This window comes from Antrostomus carolinensis, unplaced genomic scaffold (genome assembly GCF_000700745.2).
Source record: "Antrostomus carolinensis isolate BGI_N321 unplaced genomic scaffold, ASM70074v2 scaffold11290, whole genome shotgun sequence".
Classification (NCBI taxonomy): Eukaryota; Metazoa; Chordata; class Aves; order Caprimulgiformes; family Caprimulgidae; genus Antrostomus; species Antrostomus carolinensis.
This window is the reverse complement of record NW_010286487.1, coordinates 46,928-62,648: the sequence shown is the minus strand read 5'-3', so window position 1 is coordinate 62,648 and position 15,721 is coordinate 46,928. Positions and strand designations below refer to the sequence as shown.

The 15,721-nt window shown below is 33.9% G+C and overlaps 1 protein-coding gene across 1 annotated transcript in view; it reads right to left on the bottom strand.

The window, feature by feature from the left end:
* LOC104528866 (ryanodine receptor 2) overlaps nt 1-15,721 on the bottom strand; it is a gene marked incomplete at both ends in the record, with an annotated part of 85,074 nt that overhangs the window by 23,757 nt on the left and 45,596 nt on the right. Inside the window, 6 exons of the mRNA XM_029086223.1 lie at nt 659-789; nt 2,792-2,873; nt 5,278-5,516; nt 7,211-7,271; nt 12,339-12,388; nt 15,566-15,687. Coding sequence (XP_028942056.1) covers nt 659-789; nt 2,792-2,873; nt 5,278-5,516; nt 7,211-7,271; nt 12,339-12,388; nt 15,566-15,687 — 685 coding nt within the window. The remainder of the gene's footprint in view (nt 1-658; nt 790-2,791; nt 2,874-5,277; nt 5,517-7,210; nt 7,272-12,338; nt 12,389-15,565; nt 15,688-15,721) is intronic.

Sequence of the window (15,721 nt, the reverse complement as noted above, 5' to 3'; positions counted from 1 at the left end):
AGCATATATGCAGAGTTTCTATAGTTCTACTGAACTACTATTTACCACAGGAACAAGTAATGTGTATGACCCTATTCAATAAATATGTTCTAGCATAAGAAACATCAATAGTTTCAGAATGAAAACAAAGAGGTATATGCAAAATAAATATACATAATGTTACTGGAAAGTATCTGTACTGTCCTCTATTCAAATACACAAAAAACAATTTCTGTACTCCTTTGCAGTGTGTTTACTTCCTAAGGATATATTATGCACTTAATATAGGAAACAGTATTTTGCTTCAATCAAGTACGTATGCTTTAGTGACCCAATACTGCATATGAAAACTGATGAACTAAAGTTACCAATTAGAATGCATAATTTTATCATCAAATATATCTGAGATACTAAAAATGTGCAAAGTCCCTTCAATAAATTGATTCCAAAGTGGTATTTTGAGAATGGTACCTCAAAATGAAAACATCAATATCTTTAGAAACATAAAACAATTGGTTTTACCAGACTTAAGCCCATTGATTTACGAAAGTACAACCAAGAGAAGGTTACATGAAAATTCTTGCACTATAAAATGTATGCAAAAATACATGTATTAAGGCAAGCAGCATTTATAGTAAAACTGTGTTTTCATAACCTTTGTGTGAGTTTCTGGAAATACCTGCTCTGTCTCTTGCATTCTTGGTATTGTAAATTGAGTAGATATTATGTTTGTTCAAATGAGTTTCCAAAAAAGCCACTGGAAAGGCACCTGAGAAAGCAGCCAAGCATTCTCCTAGTGCTGATCGTTGCCTGTAAATTAACAAACAGCATTAAGTATACATATCTTTGATGACTGACTACACCTCAGGGTAGTTGTATACCAGTCCTATTTTTATTCTAAAATTAGGTCATCTCAAAGAGATAAGCCACTTGATTATTAGGATCATCAACACAACAACAGATAATAGAAACTGAAGTCCAGCAACCCTCTGCTAATATATGAATGAAATGTTAAGACATAAAATGTCAAAGGTGACCTACTCAGCTGAGAGCAAATGAGGAACATGCAGGGGAAAACCCAAATAACCACAGCAATGCCTTCTATTCTATTACTTTCCTCTCAGCTTTACTGACTTTATAATCTCTACTCTAAAGAAAAAGCTACTGAAAAGACCAAGAGACCAAATACAACTATCATTTTGAGTGATATAATTTCCTTTTTCTGAGAAATAGTAGTAATCAGACCTTGCTCTAGCACGACAGTCAAGTTCTTCAGAGAACGGAAAATTCCTTCTGCTGATCAGTAACTCTGAAAGCTCTGCACAAACACTTTGCTCTCATATCTTCAAATATATGACATTTATTTGATAATCAAAATTCCTTAAGTTTGCCAAAATTGTGAAACACCTGTCTCTAGGAAGAAGTAAGTGATCCCCTGTCACTTCACTTGAGTCCTTCAGGGGATGTTAAAAACTATTCTTTTTCATTTCCAATTCAGTTGATCAGAGCAGATTTTAGATATATGAGAAACCCTTAGCTGCTGAAGCTGAGCTACACAAGTGATAAAAATCCAGGAGCCCCATGAACTTCCAAATGAAAAAAAAAAGAAAAAAAAAAAAAAAAGGCCTCCAAACTGATCTCATGATTTAATAAGATTCATCTTTAGTCTGCAGTATATCTCATTTTAGGAACTTATATTCTTTCTAGATCTAACTCATTAAACTTGATTTATTTAAATCTAACTTCATTCCCATTCTTATTTATCTTGTTTACTCCTTATTCCTTTCTTCCTTTTCATTAGGTCTTCATAAGCAAAACATACATCCATCACATACACCTACAAAGAGCATGCTACACGCTTTTCACTTGCGATAATGGTTGTAGACAACCATACACAAAAAACATCACTTACACTGACATATTTAATCTTAATTACAAACCTCATATCATTACCAAATACCAAAACCAATCAATTTTATATTTTTTATGAAATTAATGAGACCAGTTTTTCCACAGATGTGTATTTTGTTACTTGCAAACATTGGTCCCCATCTTTCTTTATAATGTTTCCTATGATACAGCCACCAAGTAAGCAAGGGTATGTTAAGGGGCTGGTCTGGAGTTACACACAGGCTGATTTGCTAGACATTGTACAGATATATGAACTTCCTAGATTACTGCTGACAATATCTGAAATGTATGAGTTCTGTTTAGCCTTCCCTCAGAACAATGCTAGTCACTATAGGGCAACTATTCAGTTTTAATAACTGAATTAGCTAGGTACTTCTATTTTTTGGCTGAATATACAAACCAAATGTAACTTGGAGGGAGGTTAGTAGATACACAGATGCACAAAAAAAGCCATTATAAAGCTTTATTTCCCTCGATAACTGAGCTAGAAAAGAAGTAGTGTTGTATGAGTGACAAATTGATTTAATTAAGGATAATGAAAAAGAAATATACATCACAATTAAACAATATATAAGAATTATAACAATCACTGAACTGAATGACGTATTTTTTACAATTCCCCAGTCGAATCTCAGATCAAGTGATACTTATTGAAAAGCCAGATAATTTTATTTACAATTTTTGTTTTAATTAAGAAATATATTTTGACAAACACATAATGCAACATTTTAAGTGTATTTTAATAAATGCAGCTGCAATCCACTTAACAACTGAGCACCTTTTTCATCTCAAGATATGTTTCCAACAACAGTCTCATCCTATATTTATTTCTGGACTGCATATTAATGAAGCTAAATATAAACAGAAATATTAAAAATAGAGGAACACTTTTTCTTCTTACCGCTCTACGTAGATACTCTTGCTGGTACCCAGAGCATATAAACTGGCCAATATTCTGTAACAGGAGACCTGAACATCTTCCACTAAAGAGAATAAGAAAATTATATAAAGAGATTTTTCTTCGCAATACATTTTTGTAGAATTAAAATACATTTCTTATGACAATAACTGAATTAATAATAAACTATCAAAGGCAATCCACAGAAATCACCCTCTAAATACAGAAAGCCTTCTGACCAGAGTGCGATATTTTTTACTCAAAGCTTCCATTTACTTCATTACTAAACTACTAGCTAAGACAGTAAACATATTTCACTAGTGCACTAACTTTCTGAAATTAATGGCATACCAGTTCTTTACAGATAACATCTAATCACATATTCTGTGAATTGTATTAATTTAACAGCTGTAAAAAAATGTGCCAATGAATTTTTTCTAGTTTATCTGTAGCACTGCACTTAAAGTTTCATGGCAAAATAAATAAAGTGCTGAAAGTAAAAAAAAAAAAAAATTAGGGAAAAAATCAATTTATAAATCTAAAATCACTGTATAAAATACATTACAAAATAAAGGCAATCCTGGTAAACATATATTTAATTATTTTAATCACAGTTTATATTTTTCAAAATTTAAACACAGATACCAGTTAATAGCATGTCACTTCAGATTGATAAAGGATTAAATAAATAATCATTCAGTCCTTATGAATACTTCACCAAAGCATGTTTTGAAATTATAAATTGTTTCAGTCAAAAAAATTTGCGAATAATCTTAATACTTATTTGAAAAAATTGCTTTTCTAACATAATCTGCAGTAGTAGTGTAACAACAGTGTAAGTAAGAATCACCAAGAAGGACAACACTCCCATTTTTTCCATGTGTACTTTTTCTAGTCTCTCCAACAGTGCTAGTATCTTCCCTCAACATGCAATAAAACATTGGGAGTAAAATAGAACTAAGATTTCGTGGGCTAGGAGAGCCTACAAAATAGTGCAAAGCTACATAGCCTGGCTCTTTACTGTACCGTGATTTTAGTCCAGATAATCTTGGAGTTGAGTATTTTTACATAATAAGAGTAACTTCAGGTACATTTACCCACCTTTGTATGTGATCACTCCATGGAGCAATCTCTGTACATGTAGTAACACTCTAAGGTACAAGCACCAATTCAATTTGCTTGTCATCAGAGTAGCACAAATAAGATAATCTTACTCTTAGCAAGATGTAAAGAGAAGTTGTGTGTAAGAAAAATTAGCCTTTCCAACTATGCTCTAGACAAAGTAGGCGCAATTTAAATTAATTATTCATTCTCAGTTTATGAATTCTAAATTGGGTGTTTTACACCAGTGTGGTACATGTAGAATAGCTGATTAAGAATATCAACTTAAATAATGAAGTATCAAAGGTTGATTATCAAGTTCCAAAACATGGAATACCAGAGATCAAAAATTATACAAGGCATGAATATGTTGATGCCTGAAAACCAGTTTCTGATGAACAAGTGAGGTATATGAACCCCACAGTTGACTTTTTCTGGATACTATCAGAGACTCCTGGATTTTACAGAAATAATTTAATGAGAAAAGTGGATGTTTACATCTCGCCACATTCAAATCCATCAATACAACTCCAAATTTTCAAACACAGTCATCGTAATGCTTTTTTTTAAAAAAATGATTTTCCAGATTCTAAAGAAAAAAAAAACCCACAAAAAAACCCCAAACCAACAAAAAAACAACCCTATAATTTGATATTCTTTTATTCCAGGTTCTTCTCTCAGTTATTTCATTTCCATAAGTGAGTTAGCTATACAGAGCAGAATTGCTTCCTTTAGTTCAGTCTGGACAGAGGAATTCCTGTGGAGTTCTTAAAATATATAAAATTAAAGTTTTGTGCTACAGACTAAAATGTCGTGTTGCAGAGACTGGGTGTGGGAAAATAAAGGACATTGAATCTGCTATAACCAGAATCTCTATAGAAATCTTATATACAGAGTCTCATACACATTCCTTTTTCTGGTGTCTGAAATCTTCAGAAACTTCTTCGACTTTTCCTTAAGATCCAAGATGCACCCACCCAAATTCCCTGCTAACTGAAACTGAGTCAAGGTGCATGTAGGACCAATAACATCATTCTCGTAGTATAACTCATTTGTAGACAGAGCTAAGACAAATCAACTTACACAAAGTAACTTTTAACACAAGAAGAAAGTCATAATAAATCTACGGTAGTTATAAATAAAATCAAGCCTTCTGACTGTCTAATCACAGCCACATCTGCTTTAATATTTATACAAAGTGCACTAAAACCTGTGCACCAGCACCAGACTGTTCTAGGTTGATTACAGTAAATATTTGATTAAATTAATGACACTTTTGTCAAAATGACATAGGATTTGTCCTTTTCTAATAGAACGTAAAGTCTATTAATGCTTACTAAATGACACTACACCTATGTTAGTGGTAGGCACTTCTAAATAATACATACATATCAAATCTTCCCCAAACTGGTGCTGTCCAATATGCTCAAACAATGAAGATAGCACTGGCAGGAGAGCAACTGTGGTATAATTAATGATTTGTGTAACCCCTTTTGGCTGATTTCGGCTGTGTGTAAACTGGCCTTGCTTAAGATTTTCCAGTGTCTTCTCCAGATCCTCAGCAGCATTATCCAAAAATGCTCTCAATGCCATCTTAACAGATTCCAGACCAGTTTTCATTACAGTCCTGTATATAGCGTGCAAAAAGAATGAAAAAGAATATTCTATTAGACAAGCATGGAATAAAGCCTAGTCTTGGCTTATATGAAATAGATGATAAAGATCTGAAGAAAAATCTTTCATCTTTTGATACTTTAAAATCTTCCCATAGCAAAAGAATATACTGAAAAAAAAACATTTCATAGATATCCTGCAGAACACAAGGATATTTTATCTGGTTTCCCGTTATGAAAATATAGTCCTTTTAAATTTATAAATTAAGTGATCCATTTGCCTTCAGAGGGAAAAAAGCCGCCTAACAAAAAAGAAGAATGAGTAAGTCTCCAATTTATGACTGTAGGTAGAGAAGAACTATCTCAAGCTAGAACTCAGAAAGTCTTCCCAACCATAACAGTCATATTTCTGCCTCCAGAATAAGAGCATCAGAAAGGAATGAATAAAAACAACCAAATCTGTTTAAAATTAATTAAATAAATAAATGCATGGATTCCATAACTATAACCATAATCAGTTATGTAATTATATAATACAGGAGAATTATTACCTTACTTGTTTTAACTAGCTCAATTACTGAGATCCTTTGTTTAAGGAAAGTATCTATTTAGTCATGCATAAAATAAATCTAGGTGAAATTCTATTGTAAATTGAATAACAGTCCTGAGTTTTTGTTTTTTTGCTTTACAGAGTGAATATATAGTTAAAATGGCAATATTTTTAAACTTTTATGTAATGTCCATGAATCCCTTAATCCCCATCTGGAGCTATTTTTACATCTCTACCAAGAGCTGAATTGGTGACCTCCACCTGTATCTGTATTCCACCTGTATGATTGCATAGAGCATGGCCAATTTCTGACAAACACCCAAGATATTGAAACCTAAAGGATTACCATGCAACAGCTGAGCCATATTAATCAACCATGATCATGACTCTACCCCATAGCAAATGCAAAGTAAAATTTGTTAATTTAAGAACCCTGCAAAGATACTGAGAAAAAGAGCTATCTGCATGTAATCCAGTCATTTCTTTGAGAGTAAATGCAAAGTGAAAAAAGTTCTCTTAATTTACCATGGAGGTAGTTTAAGTTATCAAGTTTTGTTTCACAACTGCAAATATCTAAAAGTCAGCTATCAGCACAGACAGTTGACTGTACAGTTAATGAAAAGCAACACATTACCCTCCAATATTTCAAGACTGTCTCATCCATAAACTTCACAATGGCCCAAGCATCTCAATTTAACTTAAAAGTACCACTGAATTTGAGGTAAAGGTAGTTTTTGTTTAAAATAGAACCTGAATTAACTTTGCAACAAAGACATTCTATGAGACAGATTTACTGCACTCTGTGTGCATTTAACTCTTGAATTTTTTCAGTAAACAGTGAAAGCAAAAGAATAAAATATTTCTAACGTTATTGTGTTTTTAGGACAGTCACATGATTAAAACTAGATGAACTAACAGCCAGCAGTTCGTGGACACCATTGATCCAAACTGAAGTTCGAAGTGTAACCTAGAAATATTTTCCTGCCAACCTCTAGTAATTAACTAGTAATTAACCTACTTTGCAATGGGTATTATTTTCAGCACTATGACTTCTTGAGTTTTTAAAATCTGTAGCCTTACATATGTAGCCCAAATCTGACTGCACATTATTTTCTTAAGCAATTTTCTTTGTACTTTAGAAAATATATTCAGTATTACCTCGCATCCAAGGTCTGGCCCAGTATGTGAAGACAGTTGACTATTGATGTTGCATCATTTCCTAAACAGGGAGGAAAGTTATCCGCCAATTAAACTGAGCATACTGTACAGCATATCTACACTTTGCTAAGTGTATTTATAAATGACATAGCAGAAGAGCAACTGAACTTCTGCATAATTTTAACTTTCAAGTTAAAAAACATGCAGTTTGTTGTCTTAGCCTTGTTTACACAAATGCAGTAACTAGAGGCAGTAAAGCATCTCCCATCAAATAGCGGAGGCAGTCAAGATGGAAGCACTTAAATGTGGAGTTAATTAGAGCTGCAGTGTGTTGTCTGGTTTTCATTTAAGTTCTACAAATTTTGCTTTAATTGATTCAAATTTACCTGAACATTTATCTTCCTTCTCTCAGTAATACAAAAGCCGTTAACTTCTGTAAGCTACTGTTGCAGGAAGAGAACGTTTATATAAAATGTCATCAAAAAGGTTAGCTCCCTAGTGTTACCAATAGACTGCAGCCATTTATAGCAGGATCATGGGTGGCCCACATGACTAACAGTCTCTGACATAATATGCATCTCCCATAACCAATGGTTTTTTTCACATTTATGTATGTAAAAAGGGAACTAACACAGAACATGCCTTGTATGCATATGCACATCCCAAGATGTTGCTGTGTACAAGCCACCTCTAAGTTCACTTTTTAAATCCAGAACGCATTTAGGCTACACAAATTTGTCCCACAGCTTATTTAATAGATTTTTTACTGAATCTCTGCAAAAAATGAAAATTCCTTTTCTTCCTTCTATATATACTTAGATTTTCTCAATTAAAAATGAATGTTTAATATAAGATAGATGTCTGAAAATACTGTCCTCTGTATACAGTGTACTATGCTTTCTCACTGGTGGTTGTTGCACTTGAAAATATACGCAAACACACAACTAAAATTATTAACTGCTTCAGTGAAATAGAGATTTTAAAAGATAAATTGCAAGGAAGGAGTGGGAGGTTTATTGCAGCACCGAGAATGTTGTTCTGTGATATCAAACAAGGATGCACTGTGGTGGCTTTCATCCACAGTAGATTAAACAAACTTGACCACAGCTTCCATGGCTGCCCCTAGCCAGGCAGCCCCATCCTCTTTGCACTGGCAGTCATGCAGTGATATAGCGAGCAGATGAGAAAGCTGAGGTGGCCTAAAAAAATCCTTTCAACCCTCCCTCCCAAACAAGAATAATTTTTTTACCACCTCCTTTTTTTTTTCTTTTTTTTTTTTTTCCTTACTATTTTACTGCTCTGGTGATATGAATGCCAGTGCTGATGAAAAAGAGAACGCAGGACTGTGCTAATGACAGCAGGGGTGGAGGGGAATATTCAGAGCAACCCAGACTTAGGCTGTGGATTAGACTGTCATGAAGGAGTATCTTAACATTCATCATGCAGGTGTGCATACGCTGCATGCTACAGTGCAGTATAGAGGTGCTCACTCCAGCTCCCTGAAAATTTACATTGGCAAGCTATTAATATCATGTAGACATATTTCAAGAGCCATGTATTCATCAGGAATCAGGTACATATGCTGCAACCAGATGGAAGGGTCAGAAATTCATCTAGTTATTCTGAAAACCAGACAAGCTTTAGGTATAACCCTCTAGCAGATACTGCAGTGTGGTTGGTTCCATAGACTGGGATATCAGAGCAGAATTCAGTGATCATGATAAATGCAGCCCCCTTCAATCTAAACTGATTGACATACTAGAGTTTGGCCAATTTATCCGTGTAATACTAAAAACAGGCTTTCAAAATTATCATTAAATTTCTTTTCTGGAAGATGTCCTTCAGGCGGGATTTGTTACAGAACCTTAGAAAATGCAAATTGTTATGAAATACAGATTTAGGTTCAGTGGAAATTTCGCGTCTTGCTTTTGTTCAATGACAGAAATTTATTCGTTTTGACTGTGTTTCTAAAACAAAAACCCATAATAAAGAGTATTTTTAAAATATTTTACCTTAAAATGCCACAGTTAAAACTAAAAAAAAAAAAATTAAAAAAAAATCCTTTTAAATTGAACATTTGAAGATTTAGTTTGCTTCCAGCCTGAGGTCAGAAGTCAATTTCAGAAGGCCATCCATATTTAAACTGAGTTATGAAATCTAAAATGAGGGGTTTTCTAAAGAAATCAGTTTTATTACTATTGACAGTATTTCACAGTGTTTATGTGAACCTTCTTTAAATTAAAAATATTATTTATTAATTGAAAATGTTCCTGGTTTTCAGACACCTGAAAACTAGATAAAAAATACTCTGTTGTAGAAATGAATGTGCAGTGTATAAGATTTCAGTACGTCATGAAAGAGGAGCAGGTGACAAATACAATTCAATAGGATAAAAATTGAAATAAGAGCTGTTCCTTAAAGGAACTCTCCACACAACTCAAAACAATAGAGGCTGGACACATGCAAATATTAAACCACATCAGTTAAAGAGGTTTTAAGGCTAAAAGTATTCCAGGAGCTAGTATAAATATCAGGCTGATGGTTGGATCACCATTCAGCATCTATTACAATTGCAGTTGATCCCATGAGGTGCAGTCCTAACAATTCTTGAAAGCTGTGTTATTACATCATGAGGGAAGAACTGTTGCTCTATTGCAAATATAGATATTGATCCCAGGATGCCTCACTGGAAGGACATTTATACATTCAGGATCTCATTAGGCAGAGAAAGCTTTCCGTTTCTTTTTAGGAACTCCTCTGAATAATTTCTCTAAGTTCCCAAAAATGAGTGAACAAAACCAGGCATTTCTTATCTGATGTCTCATCCAGCTACCTTTTATTTCAGATTACACAGGTCTGTATTACCAATATGAAGATTTAAAAAAATAAATAAATAATTACATACTTATATAGAAAGAATGTCTTTCTGGAGATTTAAATATAAAAAATGAATCAAACTAGTCATATAAGTTTGTTTTTAAAATTGAGAAACTACAAATTCAAATGCTCAATTCACCAAAATTATTCACTAAAAACTTTCAAATTCATCCCACTAATAATAAGTAAATCAATACAGTCTTACTGATGTACAGCTATAGCTCTCAAACAGTAAATTGTTTGTGTCAAAATCTACTTTTACAGTGTAAAGAAATAATAATTTAATGCTGATTACAATTCCACAATCTCAGTGGCACTCCTAGATATCAAATGCAATTAACTGTTTAAGTTCACTCTGGAAGACTTGTATGCTTAATTTCTCATTTTACTAAGACTTGTGTATGCAGCTTAAGCTACACAAGTTTTACTAATAACTTTTGTACTTGCAGCTGTATCTTCAGAAGTACCATTCAAATTCACAATAATATAAAACACCTATGCTGCAAAACCATATAGTATTTTTTATTTGTTATAGCAAACTCCTCGCTATCCATAAAGGTTATTATCAAGCACCTGTTTCTCATTTAAGATGCCTCCAAAATGCACAAAAAACTTTCTCGGTCCCAGCTGTGCTCAGAGGCTGTCCTCATGAGCATTTTCCCCTCTTCTACACAGGCATTATCTTTGCTGGAGTACAGGCAATTCTTTTGATGACATGATGTAATTCAATGTCAAGGTAAGGAAATCCCTTAGGGTGAATTTGACTTGAGTGAGTAGGTCCACAGTAAATGACCATTCTCCAGAGCCTTACGGTGACCTTGTCATAACTCATGGAAAAACTACAGTACACTTCTGTGTTGGTATAAAGATTTTGTATTCTGTTAGTTACTGCATACTAGGAAAAGAGTTAGAAAACAAACTGTAGCCATAATGAATACTCATCTGATCCCATCTGACTTATCTCCTTCTACCACTTGAACCCAAACAACAGGAAATATGGAAGCTGAGATGTGTAATGGAAAAGATCTTTTCTTTAATACTGAAGAAAGTTACATTGACTTAGATTTTTAACTTCAACTATTACACATTTAAAAAAAAAAGAAAAAAAAAGAAAAAAAAAGCAAATCACACAATAATGAAAAAGATTTGCAAAATTTTAATAGTATACCTGAGCTAGTTCATTCTTTGAAGAAACAGCCTAGGGTATAAAATGAGAGCTTATGTGTACGTTTGTGACATACTCCACCCTTCAGAAAAAGCTGCAAAAATGCCACACAGCTGCAGAAATAACTCCATTCCTCCTATGAGCTTTTGTCTTTACAGGAAAATCCACTCAGCTCATCCCAAAACATATTTAAAAGCGATATCCCAAAATAACTTCCAATCTTTCTTCTCAGTTTAATGGTTTTCATAAAGGTCTGTAAGTTATTTAAACACCACACTGCTGCAGAAAGTAAGTTCCTTCCCTTCAAATTGAATGAAATATGTAGGAATTGAGTTAGATGCATGCTATCTTAATCAAATTCTAATTCACTAGAAAAATACCCAATTAGGTATGTTCATAGATGCTGAAGTTTGCAACACATCCAAATAAGAAACATATATGCATAGGATCTACTACTTCAACTCTCCTATCACCATGGCATAAGAAAAAATTGCAGAGTAAATGACTGTGCCACACACTGCATATAATGTATACACTTGATACAGACTTCAAATTGACTTCAATTAAGTGATTTTTCACATGGCATAAGACAAACACCGAGCTCCTGCTAGATTCACATAATACCAAAAAGCTAGTACACATGCATAGGTGGAGTCAAGCACATCTGGGAATATTTAAGAATTCCACAGAACATAACTAAGCATTTCAGCTCACTACAAATTTTCCTTAATGACTTTCCAATAAAAATGTGCATTTCTGATGCTCTGTTTTTCCCAAACAATTTAGAATAAAATAAGAAATTAGTAATTATAATTAAATCACCAAAATTCTTTTGTAGGATAATGAAATCCAGATATTAGTTAAGACATGTGGAAAATTAAACAAAAACCCCCAGTCTGAAAACTACAAAAGCTTTTTATTCCATCTAATAAATTATGTGATCTACCAGCCTAAACAATTAGTGGTCTGGGAAGACCATGCATTTCAGCCATGCAGCATGCAACAAAGCAGCACGTAACACAATGCAAAAAATGGCAAAGAAAACCAAGTGATGGCCATGCTAGTATTTGTCAAGGGTCTCCTTACCAAACAGTGAAATCCTATGCCTGACAAGAACTCCAAGTTTGCAGAACAGGCTGAAGACAAAAGAAAAATAAAAGAGAAGAGAAGGGAAAAGGAAAAAAATAAGGGGGAGGGGGGGAGAAAGAAAAAATAACAGCTGATATATGAGCAGGAAAAGCAACATGATGTCACGCAGAAAGAATCAATTATCTGAGCAGAATGTGGGACAGAGTACTAAAGAAAGAGTTTTTAAGTGCATATTCTTAACAAACATGGTTAAATAAGCACATATTGTAATTAAAGAAACAAAAAAAATTGAAAGCAAAGCTAATTAATATAAAAGCATCTTATATGATAATCCACAAGGAAATAATCATCAAAGCTTTAAGTAGTAAAATGTGGTCAGTGTGTGACCCAGGATATCACTGACAATTTGAAAACAAAGGGTAAGGAAATCAGATTAATTGAAGTGTTTGATGGCAAATGTTTAACTAGTCCAATTTGGACCTTGTCATCTTGAAGTAAATGAGAATTTATTTTCAAATATATTGCTTTTTAAACATACTTAACATGAAAAATAGCCTCTTACATGGTTAAAAAAATCAACAAAAATGGATATGATCAATATTTCATTTCAAGTTTAAATTACTCCCTGTGCTGATGAGCAGTGCCCCATTCAGGACAATGAAGAACAAAGTTTTGCGTTAATTCATAGAAGCAGGAGCATACTGCCCTGTCCAAACTGACCTGGCCTCCAGATTTAGGAAGGGTTAGCTCAATCTTCATGATCCAATTTAGTCTGAGAATTATCTCCAACAGCAACATCAATTTTGGTGTTATGTTTTATGCTGCAAAACCCCTCATCTGCCATAAATGACATGAACAATATCATGTCATTTTATTAAGCTACTTAATTATTAGGCACACAGGCTAGTTATCAACCTCTGATTTAAAAGCAAAAGACACCATAAGCATGTCTGCACAGTTTATGGATGAGATCTGAACATGTTGTTCCATTGACAGACAAGAGAATGGTGCCAAATGGAAACATTTATGTCCAGAATCTGAACAGCCAGGTTAATGTGGTGTTGAATCCAGCTAATTAGCCAGTGCACAGTGATCCACTATAGCAACAGCAACTGCTCTGTTTTAGAAATGAGTCTGGCTGGTGCATGTTCAGACATCTCTGTTCACTTTTTATTCTGTGAGGCAGACATATACTATATATTCTTTCACAAGGATCTTGGTTCAACTAGTCCAACGGAAAACATTGTACAGATGCATGTTAGCATCATATAAAACTTGTGTCTAACGAAGTCATTAAATAGCTCACAACCTCTCTTATTTTCTAACATACAAATGTTACTCAACTGACTGTAGCACTCAGCAGATGCTATGTTTTCACAAAGTCAGACTGAATCTATTATCTCCATTGTAATTACTTTAGGTTAAATAAAAATGTCCAAATGGCCAGTACTTAGACTGATGTTCAGAATTAATTTTATACAACTGCTGTAGTACAAGGACTTGTAAGATGGTCTAATAGATGAGAAATGCAAAAAGCCCAATCCTGAAGAGGCTGGTTACAAATACGGTAGAATATAATGCCACATTTCAAGAAGAGGTCTGACCTGTATTTGACTTCAGAATAGATCTGGATTTAATGTATTTGCTGAACATGGAATGCTTATAGCACATGCTAAGACTGTCACTGCATTATCAATACCCAAAATTATATTCTTCCATAGCTGAATGACTGCAAGCGTATCTTCATTGGAAAAAGAAAGCAGCCAGGAACTGCCCTTAGCTAGAAGAAAATCCTACACGAGTTGCACTCAAACAATTCTAAACAGGAAAACTCAACAAAGAAAAAAGAAATTGGGAATCTATTCAAATGACCCAAAACAACTTTTCAGGAAATGGATCATATAATGTAGTTTCTATAAATTTTGTGTCTTGATAATTAAGAAATAAAGTGCTCAATAGCACTGGTAATAGCTATCATTCATCCAAGGTTTCCTTGCATGTGTTTTCTTCTCTTTGGCTGACACTTCTGGATGGCAGGTAACTCAAGTATGACCGCAGCTCTGATCCTTCTGCTGGGCTACATGTTCAGGAATCTCACATAGCTAGACACCATATGTGCAAAAGTCCTGAATCTATGCAGCATGTATGCTGATATATCCATGTTTGGCATATTCCAGAAGTATGGGGTTTACTGACATGATTTAATCACTGTGAAAATATTGTTATCCAGGACATTATAGACAGAAAAACAGCAGCTCAGAGTGGAAAATTATCTAGATGCATGCATTTTGATAGAGTTTTTCAATTCTTTGAAGAACGCCATTCATCCAAGCTGTCAGATCAAATTATTCCATGAGACGACGCAGGGTCAAGACAGTCATTACTTGCTTATGCTTAGTATTGTTGCTATAAACTTCACTCAGTATTCAGACAGTCTTACAAACCCTACATGGCTATAGGACCATCAACTGGCTGTTAGCCTCAAAGAACAACAATTCAGTTTTGCATGGTTCAGTACCCAAGAACAGCCAAGAAGGCAACCATGATACCTGTACATTACAGGTACGCAGCAGGTTCTGTGTGAAGCTTGTAGTCCACCTTACTAAATGTGAAATAGGGTTTCAATTCAATCAGAAGTGAAATTAAGTGAAAATATATCTGAGAGATGGTCTAAAAATTGATAACTTCAGAGAAAAGATCAAGTGGATATTTCTGTCATATTACTACTGTTATTACTATTTAGAAAACCGAAGAGCAGAAAGAATGCAGCTCTCATTTTTACTTTTTATGGTGGGCAGTAATAACGATACTTACTGAAACACAGTTATAAATACGTTTGGTTTTTATATCTACCACAAAATTTTGCAGGAATAATGACTTCAGAATATACCTATTTCTAACAGTGAAAACTGATACATATCTGTATAGCATGTGCCACAGACTGTGCAACTGATGTATTGTTGCACATTATGTTCAATTTAAGTTCCTTGCATGCTAAAATAATCACCACTACCTTTAAAAGAGCATATAATCGTAACTCTGTACTCCTCTCTTCATTTTATACAATGAATTTTCCTAACAGGAAAAGAAAGTGAAAAAAGTTTAATTTGTGTGTTCATAAAAATATTTCTCTGCCTCCCACTTCTCACTTTCCCACAATCAACTGCTGCTGTTTAAAGACAAACACACATATACATAAACATTAATATTATTTTAAGTTTTACCTTGTCACCATTTCTTTCTCTTTATTAGAGGCATGACCTCCACTACTGAGAGGCCTGTTTGCTGCAGATAAGAAATACAGGCGATGATTTTTAAAATATTGATCAATCAAAGGGAGCACAACCTGAAATTACATCAGAAAGAGGTGGTTATTTCAG